General features: G+C 42.8%; 2 protein-coding genes across 4 annotated transcripts in view; one reads left to right on the top strand and one right to left on the bottom strand.

Moving 5' to 3' along the window:
• Positions 1-10719, bottom strand: tonsl (tonsoku-like, DNA repair protein). The gene is made up of 28 exons (XM_039603387.1): positions 10351-10719; positions 10156-10251; positions 9213-9355; positions 8910-9093; positions 8697-8826; positions 8405-8576; positions 8197-8311; positions 7962-8113; positions 7688-7840; positions 7476-7601; positions 7165-7363; positions 7018-7073; positions 6837-6926; positions 6339-6411; positions 6100-6263; positions 5372-5495; positions 5035-5273; positions 4418-4904; positions 4132-4337; positions 3515-3621; positions 3231-3387; positions 3005-3083; positions 2609-2916; positions 1893-2064; positions 1615-1790; positions 1457-1530; positions 1221-1354; positions 1-562 (listed from the first exon to the last, which is right to left on the bottom strand). Exons 1-28 carry the CDS (start codon positions 10373-10375, stop codon positions 366-368), a joined length of 4338 nt encoding a protein of 1445 aa, XP_039459321.1. The 5' UTR covers positions 10376-10719; the 3' UTR covers positions 1-365.
• Positions 9327-19981, top strand: part of LOC116334755 (gamma-aminobutyric acid receptor subunit rho-1) — a 20090-nt gene continuing 9435 nt past the window's right edge. The window contains exons 1-4 of one of the 3 annotated variants that reach the window (XM_031758282.2): positions 9327-9379; positions 14569-14778; positions 19050-19100; positions 19188-19294. In XM_031758282.2, the coding sequence (XP_031614142.1) occupies positions 14672-14778; positions 19050-19100; positions 19188-19294 (265 nt within the window). In that variant the 5' untranslated portion in view covers positions 9327-9379; positions 14569-14671. Of the gene's footprint in view, positions 9380-10957; positions 11135-14568; positions 14779-19049; positions 19101-19187; positions 19295-19981 lie in introns of those variants that run through there. The other 2 variants (XM_039603388.1, XM_039603389.1) reach the window with 2 other exon arrangements.

A 19981-nucleotide genomic window follows, 5' to 3' on the forward strand; every position in this document is an offset into this window, starting at 1 on the left:
ATAGCATCGTTGGTTACTTTAATTGTGTTTGTGTTTTTTTAAATCAAATCCTACAAAACAGGACCACTGTGACACAAAAACCTCACACACACTAACACAAACTCTTTATACAGATACAGTTTTACATGTATAAATAAGGCAGACAAAAATGCATAAAACACAAGCTATCGACAGATTGTTGGTGGACACCATGTCACTTTATTTTGTTTTTATTTTCTTTTTTGGTGCAGTCTCATTAAACAAAATGTTTATAAAAATGACCATTTTTATAATGAACACTGGCTCAAAATCCATCGTCAGTGATAAAGAGCAGACATCAGAAGAGAAGTTCTGCCAACATCATCACTGAAGAACACCTCCCACCCTCAAGTGGAGGTGGCAGAGAGGAGGCACTTGGAGTTTCGGTCGAGAAAGTGTCCGTGTGACTGAGTCCTGTCCCAGCTCTGCTTCAAGGCCTGTCGATCCAGCTTGTTGAGGGCCTGAGAGCAAAGACGGATATCCTGGACCAGCTCTGACAAACTGTCCAGGTCTTCACTCTCCCAGGGGCCAGAGACCTGACAACCTGCAGGTTAAGCAACAAAGAGACATTTTATTTCATATCCATAATTTCCATTTTTCCCCCTATAAATATTTGACATCCAAATGTAGCCTATTAGCTAGCATCCAGTAATGTTTTCTGCTCCACCTTTACATTAGTCTTCATATCAATAGGCTGTCAATAATGGCACTATGAGGATATTTTGACCACTAGCAGGGTAAGGAGAAAGTATTTTATGAGCAGGGAGGCAGAGCCTTCAGTTTTCAGGCCCCTCTTCTGTTGATCCAGCTCCTCCTCCGTTCTATTCATTTTAACTCTGGAGCTTCAACTTATCTGAGTGTTTGTAGCAAATCATGTTAAGTAAAATGGAAATTTAATACACCACTAATCAGATTTTTTTTAATCTTAAAACCACATGTCTATATTGTAACGTCTGTGTGTGTACTCATCAAGCAACATCTCTGTGCATACATACTAAATCTTCACACTTAGAAATGTGTCAAAAGGAAACAGACTCATAGCAAGAAACAAACTGTTGCCAAGTACAACTTTGCACAGGCGATAAAAAAAAAAAAAATCAAAGAAATCCAAAATGTGGTTTAGTGTGAAACAGTGAATCTAAGAATAGCTTCAGAAAAAAAGGAACTCCATGGAGTATCTCCAAGTTCAGACACATGCATACCTTCGAGGTTTAGAAGTGTCAGTGGTCGACGGGTCACTCTGACAGACGCCAGGATGTTGTGAAGTCCCGCTGATGTAAGAGACGGATTTCCAGACAGATTCAGACTCACCAGTGTGGGACACGACAAGAGGCACCTGTGAAATAATAATAAAAAGTCCAACAGGCCAGTAAAGAGTGACAATTTAAACAACATGAGTAATAACTGAGCCATAGAAATGACGCCCTCACACACAAACCTCGCCAAGGTAGCTACGCTGCTGTCTGTCAGCCCATTTGCAGCCAGGCTCAGGTGGGTCAGAGCACACTCGTCCTGCAAAAACACAAAAGTCTTAACCTGATTGCACAGTTATATCTTCAGACAATAAATGCCACTGCATGATTTTTGCGTGCACACCTGTGACAGGACTTTGGCGAGGTGTTCCAGTGCCGGGTAATCAGCAGGCCCTCTGCAGACAGCCGATAGGTCCACGTGTGTGAGGCAGTGGAGGGGCAGAGTCTTTAACACCAGCTCAAAGCCGGTGGAGCCCAGGGCATTGTGAGACAGGCACACTGATTTCAAATGGCCTGTGCCTGAAAGTTCAGAAGATATAAATCAGTGTAGTTGCAGTTTTGCTTATGGGTAAGAGTTCAGTGAAGCTTAAGGCTTCAGTCAGCTGCTTGTTAGAGAGTCACCTGTGAGCGCGCTGGCTAGCAGCAGTCGATGCTGCTGAAGGAAACGAGCAGTGAGGCCGCAGGCCTGCAGAGACAGCTTGGCTAGCACAGGGCAGCAGGACAGCAGACAGGACAGAGACTCAGACACGCCGTCCCCCAGTGGGTTCATACTGAGGTCCAGTTCCTCCAGGCACTTTGAGTGGAAACGAGCAGAAAAAGCAAATGATCACGAGAGCCAATCCTCTTTGACAGATATCATTGATACGAATCAGGTTAGCTTGTCTTTAAGATCTAACGGAGACAAGTTTGAAGGAGAGATTACACTTCAGCACTTTTCTCAAGGTTATACATAGAGACTAACCTAAGTGTCAAGGCTAAAACTACAGTTGGTAACCAAAGCTAAATATAATGCATCACAGTGAAGAAACTATAGCAAAACAGAAAAAAGTGTTACCGGGCTTTTCACTGCTTGTGTTTGTTAAAAGTGGTTTTAGTTTGACAGCACAAAATGTCATGAAATAAAGCTGAACAGAATTTAGTTTATGGCAGCAGGATTTATTGGAAACCATGTCCAGATTACTTTCTATAATTCACACATTAGTAAGGAACTTTATATCTGCTTCTTTTAATGGCAATACGGTTTCCTGCATTTTGCATGGGATTTTAGGCAGAGGTAGTTTAAGACAGGCTAGAAGGTAAACCTGGGGCTGCCAATATTTGCGAGCTGAGGCCCTTACCGGGAATGCAGGTGCACTCTGTCCCTTTAAAGCATTAACAGCCTTCTCCAGCCCGTCCCCTGTAATGCAGTTGGCGGAAATGTCCAGCAGCTGCAGACGAGGCATGGTGAGCGTTGTGGCAATCAGCTCAGGGAGAAGGTCGTCAGACATACGGTTGCCAGAAATTCGCAGCTCGGTGAGGCTGGCCTGAAGTTTTAGGGCACGGAGGAGCGGGCCAAGGGAAGAGGCGGCCAAACCGAGTCCACACACTGACACGGAGGAACCCTGGTCCTGAACCTCACATAGCCGGGAGACACGCTTGTTCTCATCTACAGGTAGAAAGAGACGGTATTTCATAACAGAATACAAAAATGCACATGTGTGCGTTTTATAATGCGTTTGCTCTGTATTGCTCACCCACTGCCAGACTTTGACAGGCCTTCTTGTATCGCTCAGGGAGAGGAGGGAGATCCCACGAGCAAACTTCAGCCAGAACCTGCAACACAAACCCATCAGTTATCCTGTATTTGTCTTAAAGACTCGAGATCAGACTTCATAAACCAATCATGGTAGTCTTCAGCATCTTTTAAATTGTCTGTGGTCCAAGTTTGGTCACTTCTGGCTGTCCTCAGTGTCACCTCACCTCTTCATTTGTGTGCAGGACGGCCAGCAGCTGGTCCTGCGGGGAGAGCAGGGCGCCTTCTTTCTGCAGAGAGAGACGAGGCAGGAGGCCACATTTCTGGTAGTAACGCTGAGCTGCCTGCTCACACAGCCACGACACAGTGCAGGAGTTGGCCTCACTGGGATGCAGAGCAATGGGAGGTGATTACACAGAAATAAAAAACAAAACAAAAAAAAAAAACACTATACCAATCAGATTGGAATTTATTTTTATAAAACTGCTCAAACTTAAAACTTTTCACCGACCTTTGTGGAACTGGGATCAGGAAGACGTCTTCCTGAACCCGGACCCTCATTCTGATTGGTGGAGGAAGTGAGGTGGGCATAGGAGCAACCAAAGTTTGAGTTGGAGGCTAGATTAAACAAAATAAAACATTCAAGCACTGTTAAAACATCCGTATTTAATGTCGTCAACTCTTAGTAGAAAGACAAAGCAGAGTCTATGGAGGGATCAGAAAGTCTATTTAAACATCAGGAAAGTAAGTTTGTCAGGTGATGCCACAATACACCAAAGTATAACTATATATAAGATCCGACATGAGCGATGTCATCTTTTACTCCTGGCAAAGCCCACGGCATCCAGGAAGCAGAAATATCTAAAAATAGCTCCACTTTTTGATCAGCTCGCTCTCATTTACTTCCACATTCATCACTGTTCAAAATGAATCATAAATGAAGACACATCATCTTCAAGTTATATCTCCTAGTGACACTGAATTATAGTTATTCTCTCACTGAGTCTGCGTTTCCCTGAATGATTCATGTGGAGTCTCACTCTGACTATCACCTTTTCACACTTGGAGTGACTCATTCACAATCACTGTGTTGTGTGTATTTCCTTAGGAGAGCATTCCACTTCTGACCTGAGTGTGGATAAAGAGAGGTGGTGGCGGTGTGCCTGATCTCGAATCGTCATCTTCTGTAACGGTGGGACCGTGTGACCGGTTGACTTCTCTTCTCCCCAATCTGGCCACCCCTGGTATCTGAGTCATTTTGACCTGGTGAGGCTTCCTCGAGGTGTTCGTTCTCTGAGAGAGACCTCTACTGGACAGGGAGGAAGCTGCAGATCCTGAAAGAAAAAGGGCACAACAAGCTAGAAAACTGGCAAAAGAAAGAAAAAGAAAAACCAAACAAACCCACACTAATTACCTCTGCAGGCTGTGTCCGAGTTCAAATGCTTGTTTTGACTTCGAGCTGCAGAAGACGAAGCAGTTTCCTCTACTCTTGGCCCATCCTGCTCCATCCGAAGCCTCCGCTTTTTCTTCGGCTGGGTCTCCACCAAATCATCTTCCAACCAGTCATCAGCCAGATACTCATCCTCGGGAACAAGAGCCGATTTGTTGCTGGAAGAAACGGCAGGTGTGCTGGAGAGCTGAGGCTGCGAGAGACCCTGAAGAAGTGTTTTGGCGCTGCCCAAGCCTCTGATGGCACTGTGGTACTCTTCTCGCGCAAACACAGACGGCGTAGAGGCCTGCCTGATGCCTTCCTGTCCTGAGGTGGGAACTGAGGCAGCTTCTTTGTTCGCAGGAGGTTCTTTCTGACTCTGAGCTGCTGGGAAACCTTGTCTAGGACGGACAGGACGGAGAGGACTAACCGGGGTTTCAGGCTCGCTGTCATCCGAGCTGCTGCTGTTAATCTAAAAAAATATATATTACACATCAAAAATCTGAAGAATTCTGCTTGTACAATATAGATGACTCTACTACACTTGTGAAAAGACATTATGTATTCTGTCTGTCCACATTGAAAGCATCATCAGACATTACCCCATACAGTACAGCAGCTTCTGTTCCCCTGGCTCTGTGCCGCTGTGTTGAGCCATTGGTCTGCCGCCGTTTGGGGCTGGCGGCTGACGCTTTCACCTCCGGGCTCCTGCTTCGCGGCCAGTCTTGGCTGGAGAAAGAGCCCCCTCCAGTGGACGAGAGTGGCTCAGAACTCTCGGCATCAAACAGCTGGCTGTCCTGCAGGGCATCAAAAGGCTTGGCCGGGGCCGGAGCTGCAGGCACTGTGGTCGGCAGAGATAAGTGAGAAACACGAGCGTTTGAAAGCAGGTTTAAAAAGGCAGACCGAGGCTAACGCAGTGTGATGATGCAAGAGCTTCACCTCCTCCTGCTAGCGCCTTCCTCAGAAGTCTCTCTGTAGCAATACACTTCTGCCTGGTCTCATGATCCAGCTCCCTGCTGTAGGTCCTCTGCCACTGACGCAAGGTGTCCAAAGCAGTTTCACCCTGGCGGAGATGAAAATGTGAGATTAAGGCGCGCAAGTTCAGCAGACCGGCCTTTCTCCAAAGGAGGTGGGGGTGACTTCGATATTGCCAGCAGAAAGCATGGTCCAGGATTTCATTCCCAACCAGAGGGTGCGTGCACGAATTTTCAATCATTCCTCAGTAACAGAAACTAAAACTTTTATCAGAGAGATTCATAACTTTAAAAATAGTTTTATAATCAGCCTCAGCACCGAGAACCAGGAAAAATGAACACATTACTCTGATTTTAATGACCCTACAATTACAACCACTTTTTAAATAGAGTTTTTCCTCATCCAAGTATTAAAAACAGTCTTTATATTTAAAATTCTGTTTGTCCAATAGCTTTTGAACCTATGAAAAAACTGTGCACACTAACTGTATGTAAATCTCGTCAATGTGGGCAGTGTGACCCTTAAATTTGTAACATTGTTTGGAAAGTCATCCATTAAAGTGCGGAATACATGGTTTTTTTTGGGGGGGGGGGGTTTTAAACAAAGAAGATATTTTACTGCCCACGTCTGCCAGTAAAGAAAATCCTGCTGAAATGGACTTTCAGGTTGAACACATAGCCAAACACACAAACCTTGGAGTTGCGCAGTGTGACAGAGGCCCCTCGTTCCACCAAGAGTCCTGCGACTTCTAAATTGCCACATGCAACGGCGTCATGGAGAGGAGTCACACCCTCGCAATAAGGGCCACCGGGGTCGTTAACGTTAGCGCCGTGCTCCAAGAGCAGAGCCACGATATCTGCACGAAGAGCAGAGAAAGAACACGTGAGCGAGGGAGCGGGTACAGTTTTCCCAAGACTCTGACAGGACTTACCATAGTGACCATGGTTGCAGGCTTCATGGAGGGGAGTCCAGCCACAGTAGTCCCTGGGGTTCACTGGGTGACCCTGATATGCAAATAAACAAAAGCTTTCATCAGATCATCCAGGCTCTTTGACGTTACAGATTCTGTCTGTAGATTTTTTTCCCCTCCATGCAATCTTAATGAACACTCCTAATAAATCATTTATATTTGAGCCAATCGATGTTCTCATCAAACTGCATGATGCAGGGTTGTTGTTTTTTTAAGGTGGTAAATATTTTAAAAACTCAGACACGAAATTAAAGTCCAAGAAGTTTGTTACTGCACTTGTTCTGTTGAGTTAAGAAGAAAGCCTCAAGTCTGGACTGTTTATTATAGTGGCCAACCATCAGCTTCACATCAACCAGTGAATCAGTTTATATGTTGATAGTGCTCAACTTGATGTTTTCCCTCCTGATTCCAAGAGTTAAAAACTTATTGAATTAAAATAATGAATCATCTTCTTTATACCTGTTCTACCAGGTACTGGACCTGCTTCAGATTCCCATCTATGCATGCTCTGTGAAGAGACGTCTCTCCCTTCTCGTTCCGCTTGTTCCACTAAAGCAGAAAGAGAGACACAAAAAAGGCCAAGAATGAAGATCTAAACCACAGTCTACAAAGAAGAAATGACAACTCGCACATCGCTCACCCGTCCTGTTTTCCTCCTCCCTGACACCATCTTGTCATAACCCTCCAGATCGTCATCTACAAACCACATGGAAAGTCACATGAATCAAAGCATCCCTCTGTACAGAGATGTCAGTGCTTTCCGGATAGTTACCCGCGCACATTTTACCTGAGTCTGAGAGGATGACATCACTGTCATCCAGCGGTTCGCTGTTGTCCATTTCCTCCTCCTCTTCCTCCTCACCATCACTCCCATCTGGATTCCAGCCCTCTGAAGCACACAGCTCCTGCAGCCTCGCCTCGGTGTCGTCAGCATCCGATGAGCCGCTTCGTCTCTGGGACGCCAGCCAGAGCCTCAACACGCGCTTCTGTGGGAGTCAATGTGCGCTTTGGTCGTGCATGATATTCATCACCGCGCCTTTCCAAGATATCTTGAATTTCTGCTTAGTTTTCAACACAGCTGACTAATTTATCTCTCACCTGCAGTCTGGCCTGTCCAGACTCCTGAGCGCAGCGTAAAGCCGTATTGTAGCTCCTCTCCACATCCTCCAAAGCACAGCCACTCTCCTCCTGAGCTGCTGCGATGTTTACCCACGTGCTACACTCCTGACGCGCACAAATTTAAGTAATAAGTCACACATTCATGTCTACCACAGGGCAGACGGGTGAATTTGCAGGCTACTCGCGATCACCTCTGTAGAGCTGCCCTGTCGTAACGCCAGCTCCTTTCTGTAGTGCTCCACAGCCTTGCTGTGTTGTTTCAGGTCTGCATAGGTGGCAGCCAGGGACACGTGGATGACAGCCAGCTCCCTGGCAGGCTTTCCCAACGCCTCAGCACCCTTTAGCTACACAACAAAACCAACACCGCTTTAGACAAGTCACATTTAGACTCTACGTTGTAACTATTTTTTAAAAAAAGTGAAAAAATGTGAGAATTAGCCATGTGACTCTTTTGATGCTTCTCACCTGAGCTTGATAAGCTTCCAGAGCTTTGCTGTAGCAGCCAACTTTACAGCAGAGATCCCCGAGCTGCTCTGCCAACCCGACAGCCTGATGGGAGCTGGGTTTTTTACCCTGATCTTCCCCCAGCTCTTCCTCCAATTTACAGCCTTGGTCAGCTATGTGATAGGAAACAAATACACTGTACCATCCATGCAGCTACCCACGTGAAAAACAACAACATATCTAACCGTTCACTCACCATATTTGAAAGCCTTCTTCACTGTCTGTCTGTCCAGCGGCTGCTGAGAACCCAGGAAGACCGCTTTCTTCAGAGATCGTCGCGCTGCTACAAAGTCACCCAGAGACAGCTGCACCTGTTAGCATCGCATGTTAACAATTAAACACACATGCACTTCAAAACCTGCATGATCGCAACAGAAGAAAAGAGGATATGGTGGAGCTCGTACCTTGCCGATGCAGTGAAAGCACTCGCTCTCACTAAATTTGTCTTTAATCTTCCGGGCGCACTCTTTGGCCTGCTCTAAGCAGCGGACCGAATTAGAGTGTTGACCGTTACGGAAGTAGATGTTGCCCAGGTTAAAGTTTGCACGGTAGAGATCCTCCAGCAGTTGGCTCTTCCTTTACAGGAGAATAACGGAGATATCTCAGTTGACAGTTATTCAAATTAAGCATTTTAAAAGCTGCCGATGAAAAAGATTGGCATCCTTAGACGTGGAGCAAAGTTTAGGATGTTCTTACTCAGCAATAAATACACTTCGCCGGATGAACTCGCTGCAGCTTTTGTGCTCGCCCAGATGATCACAGACTAGACCCAGATTGAGGAAGAGACGCGCCTTCATCTCATTGATCTCTCGCTGTGGCACAGTCCCTGCAGCCAGGTAGAGGATTAGGAATAACGAAACAAAGAAATCGCCCATTAAAAACCACTGGGACGATACAAACAGTACTCACCCTCCAGGCGGTCATCCACAATGCCCAAGCTCTTCCTGAAGGCCTCCTCTGCTTGCTCCAAGCTCTTCCTGGATTGGTCCGATTCATAACGGAAGAGGTAGGTCCGACCGATAGTGGCCAGCGCCCTTTGCTCTTCAGCATGATCTCTGACAGATCGAGCCAGTTCCAGGTGAAGACGCTGGTGCTGAAGAAGAGACACACATCCACTTATGCAGGTCCTAAACACCACTTCAATTAGAAGTTTATCACTTTGATAAAGACAAAGTTAAGCTTTAATAAACTTGGACGTGTCTATTTACTTACTTTCAAAGCTGCCTCAATGTTGCCCAACTCTGCATAGCACTCTCCTATCTTACGATTGGCCACAGCTCGTCCAATCACATCATTTAGCACTTCAGAGAGACCCAACTCCTGCTGGTGCTCCCTAATGGCAGCCTGATAGTCACCTGAGACACACGCGAAGCAGAAAGGTAAATGTTACACTTTAAATGAGGAAGGCAAATTTTAGATTTAATTATTATTGTATGGCGGGCACATGTCAGAGGCAGGATCCATACTGGTATCATAATGAAAGCAGAACTTCTTAAAAGCAGTTGGCTCACAGTGTTGTTGACATCCAGAATCTTAATAAACATGTACATCAAAGCCTCATCAGGCAAGCTGTGATAAAAAAATTTTTACCAAATAAATGCTAAAGCATCCACTATTTATCTTTTATCGATTTAGTTTTTCCAAGTTCACAAAAATCATTTAATTTTTTCTATATTCTAGTTTTATTTTAGTTAATTGAAATGCTTTTCACATCTAGTTTTGGCTTTTAGTTAATAACCTTGATTGGCACCAGATGAAAACAAAAACATAAGAAAGCATATGAATGTAAAGCGTAAAGCCTCTGAAATGTTTCCCGTGATTAAAACTCTGCAGTGACACAGCCGTGTACTAAGAAGCAGCGATGGTCAAACTGGAAAATACTGAAATCCTCAACATTCAAGTGGCTCCAGGTGGGAGTAAATATGCAAGTAATGGCACTTTTATCCACCTTTTAAAGATTGTTTTAGGATCACCTGCACAGTTATAAAGTAAAGAGACAAAAACTATTAGAAAAATCAAGATTATTTGAGTGTTGGTGATCTATAAAACATTGTGACGCTGTGACAGGAAAAGCTGAGGATCAAAAACAATCCATAACTGCAGTACTCGCAGTGCTAAAATAACACAGTGCTGATATTGGGCAAACTATACACACCGCTCCTGGACAGCAGCTCTCCTAGCTGATTGCAGATGTTGGCTTCCTCCTTTAAGTTGTTGCTGCTCTGGGCTTTGCTCTTTGCTTTCTGCAGCTCTGCAAACAATCGAAATTTAACAGTTACTTTATTTTAATAGTCACATAACAATAGCCGTTAAACGTGCCCAAAAAACGTAAACTGAAAGCGGTACTTACGTTTAATTTCCCGTGAAACACTCATCTCGATTCAGCTCTCGGTGCTGCTAGCACTTTCTTCCAGCTGGTAGTAAACGACAACTCAGCGCGCCTCCCTTTAGCTTAGCTTCAACTCGAAACCGACCAAAACAAACCTTCAGTTCATTTTCACCGGAGCACGTCTGTGGCTGTGTAGCAGTGTTTACGCTAACCTTTATGCAACCGATCGTGGTTGATGTCACAGAAACAGCGTTACATATTCAAGACTTCAGTATCCATGTAGCTGTTTTAGCTTTGAGCTCTCAGTAAACTTTACAATACCGCGCCAGGACTGCGTCAGCCAATGACTAGGCTACGATATCAGCACGATTTCACCCTCATCATTGCCTCTCAGGCACAAATCCAGCCCATCGTACTCTAAAGGAAGGCATTAACAGGTGGGCAATGCAGTCCAGATCACCTTTAAGATTTTAACAGAGGACACATTATTTGACATTTTGCATAAAGTGTGAGAAAACGAGCAAGCTGTCAGTCTGACAGACAAAATTCAGGGCAAAATTGAGTAATAATTGGAACGGCGATTATTCATTGGTTAAGGATAGAGTGTGACAGAGCTGCAGCGCAGGGAAAAAAAGAAAAAGGGCTCAAACCCAGCACTCATAGGCACAACGTAAACACGTGGGAGTGTTTTAAGAGCTTGTGGCTACATTAAGGCAGATGTTGCAGCCAGCACAGGAGCTTAATGTTGTGTGTGACCGGTGCACAGCGACCTCTTGTATGTGGGTCGAGCAGAGGGGTGGAAGAGGTAAGATACCCTGTAATCCCCTGTGCCAGTTTGGAAGAAAATCACTTATTGTGAAAGTCTGTGCAACAAGGGGCTTTAAAATAGCAATTTGACCCATATTTCACTGATATTTTTAGTTTGATAGTTTTGCTTTTGGTGTTATTACTCTGTTTGTGCCATGGGAACGAAGACGATTTCCATAATAAATAAAAAAATAAATAACAGTTTAAAAATATGTCAGCCCCTCATGACGCAAAATAGATGTCATACTACAGATTAACATATTCCAGTCTTTCAATATAAGTCTTAACAGGGACTGACACTCATGGATGCTATATTAATGCAACAGTAAAAATTGTTATCTAGACCCCTATTGCACAGTGGTGCGTGAATTTATTGTGGGAAAACCTTTTTACTGTAGAGAAGGAAATTATAAATATTGATGGATTTAGTCACAGAGCTCGTTTTTTGGGGTTGTTTAATTAATGCAGAAAGCTCACATTAGGTTGCCCATTTCTACAGGGACCTATGAGATAGAAATAATTAAAAACAAACGATAATAAATTATTCCTTTATTGAGAATGTGGAAGACAAATTTGTATGTGCCAAGGGCAATTCCAAGACAGTTTCTTTAATGAATGAATGAGAAGATACTTTTTGGAAAAGATTTTGTTACAGAAGTTGAAATGATGATGCATTCTTATTGTTGTTTGGAGAATGTGCTCCACTCCTGTCTGGCGGTGTGTATTGTTCAGGATCCATCATCTTGCTGCACACATCAAAGAATCTCAGCTTCCTTAGGAAACAGAGCCTTCTCATCCTACCCTTTTTTTTGTTGTTGTTGTCAATGTGGATGCCCGGGTTCTTGTACTCCCCCACAACATCAACATCCTGTCCCAGGATAGACACGAGTCGTGTAGCCGTCCTCTTCATACTGAAGTCGATCACTATTTTGATGTTATTCTCATTGAGAAGCAGATGATTCATCCGTAAAACCTTCCCCTAGTGCTCTGTACTCCTCCTCCTCCTGCCCATCACTAACATTTCCAACCACTGCTGAATTGTCGGAGTATTTCTGTAGATGGAATGACCTAGAGTTGTGCTAAAAGTTTGAGGTGCACAACGTGAGTAGCAATGGAGACGCCGCAGGCCCCTGCGTAGCTCCTGTACTGCTCAGTCTCACATACCGCAGCCTGTCTGTCAGGTAATCAGTAATCGATGAGATGATGGACATGTCTGCTTATGTTTTATGTATTTCCTCTCTCACTAGCAGCAGCTTAAATCATATTAAATGCACCTGAGAAATCAAAAATTGGCAATCCTCACAATGCAGTTACTCTCTCGATGGGAGTAAGCTTTCAGCAGCATGTAGATGATTGCATCACCCACTCCTGGATTTGGTCTGAATTTGAACTGCAGAGGGTCGTGTGTGTGTATGTTTGTGTGTTTTGTTTTTACTCCCCCTTCCCTTGTGCTAAAAAACCATCTTTTTGACACATAAGAAACATTTTAATGGCCTTAGCTCTTTATGGCACCATGTTTTAAAGTGCAAAAATGATTCTATATGGCAGATATGCAGCTTTTTACAAATGTCATCATATTTGCAGATAGTTGACATCACTCATTAACTAATAACTATGTCATGCCTATTATTGGGTTATCAGATGCGTAATCACAGATATATTAGTACTGCTATACATGTTGGCTAATAAATGAAAAGAAGTAGTAAAGATGTACAAGTGATATACACAGAAAACATCCCACTGAGCCTTGTAATTGAATTTTAAGGAAAAATCAGAGCTTTGATAATGAACTGAAAGATTCATCTTTAGTGCAGTGCCATGCTGTGCTAAAACTTCAGAACCACTAAGAAAAACTTTCACAAAAAGTCTTAAGTGTGTCTTCCGGGACTAAAGAATAATTTCTCCAGCGCTGGCAGACTTTATTATTCAGCTTCTAACATGGCTCTGTTAAAATACAAATATAAACCAAAGAGTCACAGCAGTTAGCCCAATAATCTGATTTTCTCCACCGACGAGCGGTGATGTTTTTCATCTTTCCAAAATTTGGTGTGAACTCACTCTTTAAAAACCTCGCAGAATATAATAACAGCGATTTAAAAAGAAATCAAAATTCTGATCGTGGTATTAAGCTGTAATTTGATTCAAGCTTAACTAGAAGGATGGATTTTATTGTTTTTTAGTGTTGTATGCCTGGGTGTTGGTTGTCTGTGTCTGTTTTTGCAGCAGGTTGCTGTTGCATTTGCTCAGTCAGCACTACTACTGTAAAAAAAATAAAATAAATCTGCAAATCTCAAACAAACCATGCTTAACATTACTTACACCAATTTTTAGATTGACGTAGATGGAGCTAACCCAAATTCGTGATCTTATAATCCAACTGTTCAGAGTGCCAAAAGGGGGGAAAAAAAGAAAAGGGGACACATGTCCGGGCGGATGGTGACGTCAGCGGCGAGGCCTTTTTTGACTGGCTCACTCGGACAGCACGTTTTGACAGATAAATAGCGAAGCAGCCGCACGTGTGTTGCTAAACTGAATAAACACAAGCACTGAACTTTCAGCTGGCTTCATTTTTTTGAAGGCGATTGATGCTTAGACTTAATGTTGTATGCTGTCATTACCAGATATGTATAGCGTTTATATTTATTATCATTAAGACAACACATAGGACCAAATCATTGATTGTAAACATGGTAAATAATAAAAATATAATTAGCTTTACTGATATAATATATTCTGTATTATATATAACCTGAAGGATGTGGATTTAAAGTTTCCTTGTTGAGGAACTCTGTTGGCATTGTTACTGCTGGATCTGCCAACATATCTACCTGTGTAATTATTTTTGGGGGGACATCCAAAAATATTCCCATATCTGTGTCTCTTGAGAAAAAAAAAAAAAATATATATATATATATATATATATATGTAAAAAGAAGACACCACAGCAGGATGGAAGAAAATCACTCACCCGTCATGAAACCTCATAAAATCCTGCAAAAAGCATCAAGCAGAAATGCATTTTTGGAAAAGTGTCAAAATCAGACTCCAGCACCAGAAGGAGCTGGTAAGCCTCAGAGCTTCTTCATTCTCAGCTTCTATGCCTCTGTATCTCTGAAGCTTGACCTTACAAATGAGCACACTGCATCACTGTGAGAATTGGTGTTTCTGGGCGGTGCAAAGTGGAGTAGAGCACATCAGAGTGCAGGGTATCTGAGAGCAGCAGAGCACAGAGAGGCAGGCACATCCGCCGCTGGAGGGATCAAATCTGTACCATCTGACGCTCAAGGATTTATGGGTTTAGTCAAAATTGCTTTTCCCACTGTGCAGATTAAGCACCGTAGGATGTTTTCCACTCAGGCCGTAGAATAGCCCAGTGTGCTGCTGTCGCCGCCGCTGCTTCTCTTGCTGTTTTTCTCCTTCTTATCGGCTCAGGCGCTGGAGAAGGGAATGTATCAGGAAGGCAGAGTGCTCCGAACCCTGGAGGGGAGTGGATTTTGATTGACAGGAGAGGTCCGTCCTCTGGGGAATGTGAACCATGCAGGTGGATGCGGCGTTTGTGCTCTTCTGTGTTTGGCTGGCGGGCGCAGCTGGGAAGATGGTTCAGTCGAGAGGTCACAAGCTGGAAACCTACAAACAAAGCAGGTAACAGCAACAAGGTGTTGAATATATAGGGCTTTTTTTAAAAACTGATTGCATTGCCTCAGCAGGATTCAACTGAATCATTTATTGGAAGATGTGCACAGAAACTGATCTGCAGAAGTTTTTAGTTTTCCATTAAGAACTTCATTTTATTCTCGTTCATTTTTCTTTTGTTTTAGGTGCACACAGTGTTGTCCACTGTTTCCTGTGTCACCTGTGCCGCTCCCTCCCCCCTCCGAAAATAGACTTTTTTTTCAGACAGCAGATTGGAGAGAGGATAGAGTGGGAGACCTAAATCCCCACATCTATTTATGTATTGTTGGTGAATGCTGTGTTCTCTTGCCCCGCAAATGCTGCAGATCAGTTAATGACCGTTTTTCCCTACCGGCAGCAGTTGTAGTCAATTTCATTTTCAGGTGATTATTTAGGCTAATTGCTGCCTTGTCAATGCACCCATTGGATTAGACTTTTACCCCCCACTCCCTACCACACAACCACCTTTGTTTTTTTAGGACTGAACTAGATGTGGGAATCAATAAAGTCGCTTCATTTCTGCACCGTATTGATCAAACTGGCTCTGACATCAGTGATTTAAACAGCAGGCATTGTTTTTTTGTTTTTTGCAGTTTGGCTGTGTAGCGTAGCTGAAGAAAGGTGACCTTCACACTACAAAACGTAAACACTAAAATCAAAATTGAGCCACAGGAGGTTGATCTTTTAATCTTTGAATGTAGTTTCCAAGCCGATGTCAGGTATTTAGAAAGCAGAATATCTAAGTGTTATCAAAAAGAATATAATTTTAAATATTTTTTACAGACAAAGTAAGGCTCTAAGTAACAATTAAAGAATGACCTGAAAAAAAAAGTAATTAAATCTGGCAATACTTGCAGATTATAAACCTGTCGGTGAAGTACCTGATTAGTTCACATGTTGGTTTAGCTCCACAGAGAATATTTCATGTTTTTATCAGTATGCAAATATAGAGGTACAGGTGTTTATTCCACTTCAGATACACTTAAACTGGAATGAATCGGGTTGGTAGGAAATAAACAAAGTATCATACACTTTGACAAAATGTTACAATCTTTTTTTTCTCTCATTAATTTCAAATGAAAGCAAAAAAAAAAAGATTGTATCAACATTCTGAAATATGTTCATCATGTATTTGAAAAGCAACAGTTTAAATTTCCGGCAAAAGTGTTTCAAATGAGCAGAGTGTGATTATATCTTCAAATGGCTTTTTTGGTGAAGTATGCCATCCAAGAGCCCACTCAGTAACAGAAAAAATACTCAGTTTGCTATTTGTAAGATTTCGTAACACATTTTGAAGCTGAATATGTTAAAGATCTTTTGTAAATAATGGCTAGGAAATTAATAATTATTGAAATTATGATATCGGTTGATTAAGTCATCTTTCAGCTCTACTACAAGATTATTTGAGCACTTTCAGATGGCGTTAAAACCCTAAGAAAGCAAGACTCTGATCAGCGCACACCCCTGACATTTTTGCTGCTTCTAATGCAAATAAATGCAGTTTTCCCCATAAATGACCAGTGCAGATTGACCTGTTTTCCAGTGTAGCTTTTACAAATAAATGCTTTTCTTGTAGAATATAAGTAACTTTAGCCTAGAGCTTCCCCAGCTGAGAAACTGTATTTGCTTTAATCTCTGGTAAAGATAAGATTTAACCAAGCGGCAAAGTGCAAAACTGTACGCTATCAGCATTGAATGATTTGCATCCACTTAATATTTTCAACAAAGCCTGTCAAACCATAATCCCCCAGCCTTTAGATACAGTATCAATTTTTCATGCTATAACTGGTGATATTTATAGATCAGAGCCGACGCCAAACAGCAATCGGCTCTCCATTAAAACTGAGTGAAATAAACAAGCTTGACGTGATGTATCTGCTGGTCTTTGATACACCTAGTGGTCCTTAGGTTTAAAGGATAGTAAGCGAGCGTGTGTGACGCTATTGGAGGCAGTGTCTGCTGCCTCTTTAGATGTAAACAAGCCACGATGAAATTCCAGTCATTTAAAGTGATCCTCTGAGCCCCGAGATGATTAAGAAGATCATTAAGCACAAGAGGAGCACAATCGTAATCGTCTGTGGAAAATCTGGAAAAGACAGGAAGCACAACTGGCTCAAAGCCGCTGCATAATCTTTAAATGCCAGTGTCGTCTTCTTTATCACATCTGTGTTTCGCTGTTTGTTGTTTTCTTCCCGAACTTGTTAAAAGTCCTCTCGCATCAGTCCTCTCTCTGCTCTGACATGCACAGCCTGTGAATACAAATCAAATGTAAATCTCCCATTTCTCTTCTAGCACGGGGGGGTGCGGGGAGGGGGATCACATATGCGTATTTAGAAATCAAACCCCTTTCTCTCTGTGTTTCTCATCACTCCACTCCTCTTCTCTTGACTGTGAAATCGCAGAAGCGTCTGTGCGCTGCTGGCGTGGGCTGTGGGGGAGTGTTAACTGTTTTACTTTCTTCACTCGCCGCCTTGAGGAGGATGAGCTGCGGGGTGGGGAGAGGGGGGAGGATTTGTGTAGGACAGCAGAGTCCCAACATAAGAAAAGATCTGAGAAAAAACCTTCATGAGGTTTAAAGGATCAATTTTAATGGTCGCTCTGATGATTCCTTGGAAAGAAAAAAAGTGCTTTAATGAGAAAAAAGAATCACTCCTTGCCGCACAAAGACAAAATTTAGTAGCTACATGCTTGGTTAAAGCTGACTGGTTGGGCTTTTTTAAAAATGTGTAATATCCTAGAAGTTCAGCTTATATATTAGTAAACTAGCCTATTAGCCAAGAGTAAAGCGGTTCATTTCTGAGACGTTAGCAGCAAATGTTCAGTAGTTGTTGTGAAGCTTTTTTCAAATGTAAATGAACGAATTGTTCTTTAAACTTTGAACGCCCTCTTCTTTACTTTAATGTTTCGTTCTGCTTTCTGCCCTCGTCGACCGGCATACATAAATGTGTCCAGAACGACCGCCACAGAAATGTGGCCCATTAACCCTGATGCAAACCCTGCAGTGATGTGCGTACGCGAGCCCGCGGCAGCAGAAAACATAAAAAGAAAAACATTAAAAAAAGCAAACAATGTGGGGCCATAGAGCAGAGCAGTGTGCAGACAGGCTGTGTGGCGTAGGCAGGCAGAGAAAGGATTGGAGAGGCAGTTCTGCCAAGAGGATTAGGAACCAGCTGCTGGATAGAAGCACACGAGGAGGGCCCAGCACCCGTTGCCCATGAAAGCGCTGGAGCCAGCAGCGATGGAAACCCTCTTCTCACTGTTTCATTTTGCTCGTGTGCTCTCTCTCACTCTGTTTTGTGCTTCTCCTCCATCTCTCTCTCTTCCTCTGTGGTATTTCCTTAATGCACGTCTGTAGTTGTCACAGGGATTTGGCTCTGTCTGTCACAGCATGCTCTACTCTATTAATCCATTTTATGGTTTTTTGGAGTTCATCATTCCCTCGCTCTGTGCGTGTGTGTTTGTGCAGACTGAATATGCTGCCTGAAAGACATCTATACAGAGGCAGCCCTCTTGAAAAGTGACACCAGAAAAGAGCTGGCTTGCTCTAAATTGGATGTGATGGGCAAATGCTCTTTTGCCCTCATGTGATTTGCGGATGAAATGTGCATGACGTAACCGGATGTACTACATCTCCTTAGGAATGGAGAAGATTCAAAACAACACGTGAAAGCAGCATAGATTTAGGCTGGGGGTGGGGTGGAGGGACATGGATAGTGGCGACAGATGGTTTTCATTATTGGCTCGTTATTATTATTTTTTTTAATCTGTAAAAAAAAAAAAAAAAAAGGAGGCGAAGAATGCTTAAATTAATTTTTACAGACACCAAGGCAAAATGTTTTGCTTTTCTTTGTCGCCCATATTTAAAAGTGTTATTTACGACAGACAAACCTTAAAAAAGCTCCACACAATTAAAAAGCAAATCAAAGACCAAATCTGGAAAAATATACCCAGGGTGCTTTTCTGCTTGTCTGCCTCTTGGTATTCAATATTCAAACACACTTTCTGCTGTATTTGGCCTTTGATCATCCCAGACACTGAATAAAAAATAGAATTCGAAAGTAACACACAGAAATGCCACGAAGCATTCCTCAGTGTATTTAAATAAATATGTGATTTTACAACCACAAATGGAAAAGGTTGAATTTCTAAGGTAAAACAAAAGCAAGCAACACAATATCTTTGATTTAAGCTCTGCTGCGCCGTAAGCTGGTCTCATTTGCGTATCTATTTTAATGGAACAGGTTGCGAAGAGACACCAGGATGGATGGCGGAGGAGGTCACAAAACTGGAAGGTAAGTTGTACAAGTCTTTTCTGGGTTATATTCAGCATTCAAATCTGTGTAACCACATGTTTATTGTGTATCTATTGTTTTTTCCAGCCCAATTTACAAGCGAAGCCCAGACATGACAAAATCTCTGATGACAAAATCTGAGCAGCTCCTGAGAATAGACGATCACGATTTCACCATGAGACCAGCGTTTGGAGGTCAGAAGCTCTTAATTAATTAGGAAAGAAAAAGAGATAACATTAGTATCCTTGTGCATCAAGTGCAGCTGAATAAGATCTGTGCGGCTGCCTTGTGAGCGTTAAGCTCTTGACTGACAACCTCCTTTCAAGTTGTGCGAGTTTCCTTTTCCAGTTCAGTGCTTCACATCACCAGAGTGTTAACACATTTCCTTTTGCTTCGCTGCATGTTAGAGGGATTTGATGTCAGCTTTCTTTAGGATTATGTTGAAATAAAGGCACACAGGCTTTTGTTTCAGAAAATACACTAAGTAGTAATGTTTTTATGTCTTTTTTAGCTCTCTTTATGCATCTGTCTGTCGAGATAATATGAGAGTGCCCTATTTAACCAAAAAAGTAAATAAATTAAAAAAAGAAGAAGAAGGAAGCCACGCGCTGTTTTTTGTCAGACCGCTTTTAATCACACAACAATCTGCTGCTGCTGAAAATAACACCAGATGACCCCTCGCTGAATCCTTTTTGGCAGTGTCCGAGTTTAACCAGCAGGTACATCTAGAAGGGAAAGCTCGCGCTGTATTTTACTCACCGCCGGATCCGCTTTGAGCCGTTGTTATGACCTGATTGTATCTGTGCGCTGGTGGAGGATGATCGTGGTGATGCAGAGCACAAAGGCTGAAATAGGTCAAAAGAAGAAATCGGAGCCAAACT

Source organism: Oreochromis aureus, linkage group 19 (genome assembly GCF_013358895.1).
Source record: "Oreochromis aureus strain Israel breed Guangdong linkage group 19, ZZ_aureus, whole genome shotgun sequence".
NCBI classification, from domain to species: Eukaryota; Metazoa; Chordata; class Actinopteri; order Cichliformes; family Cichlidae; genus Oreochromis; species Oreochromis aureus.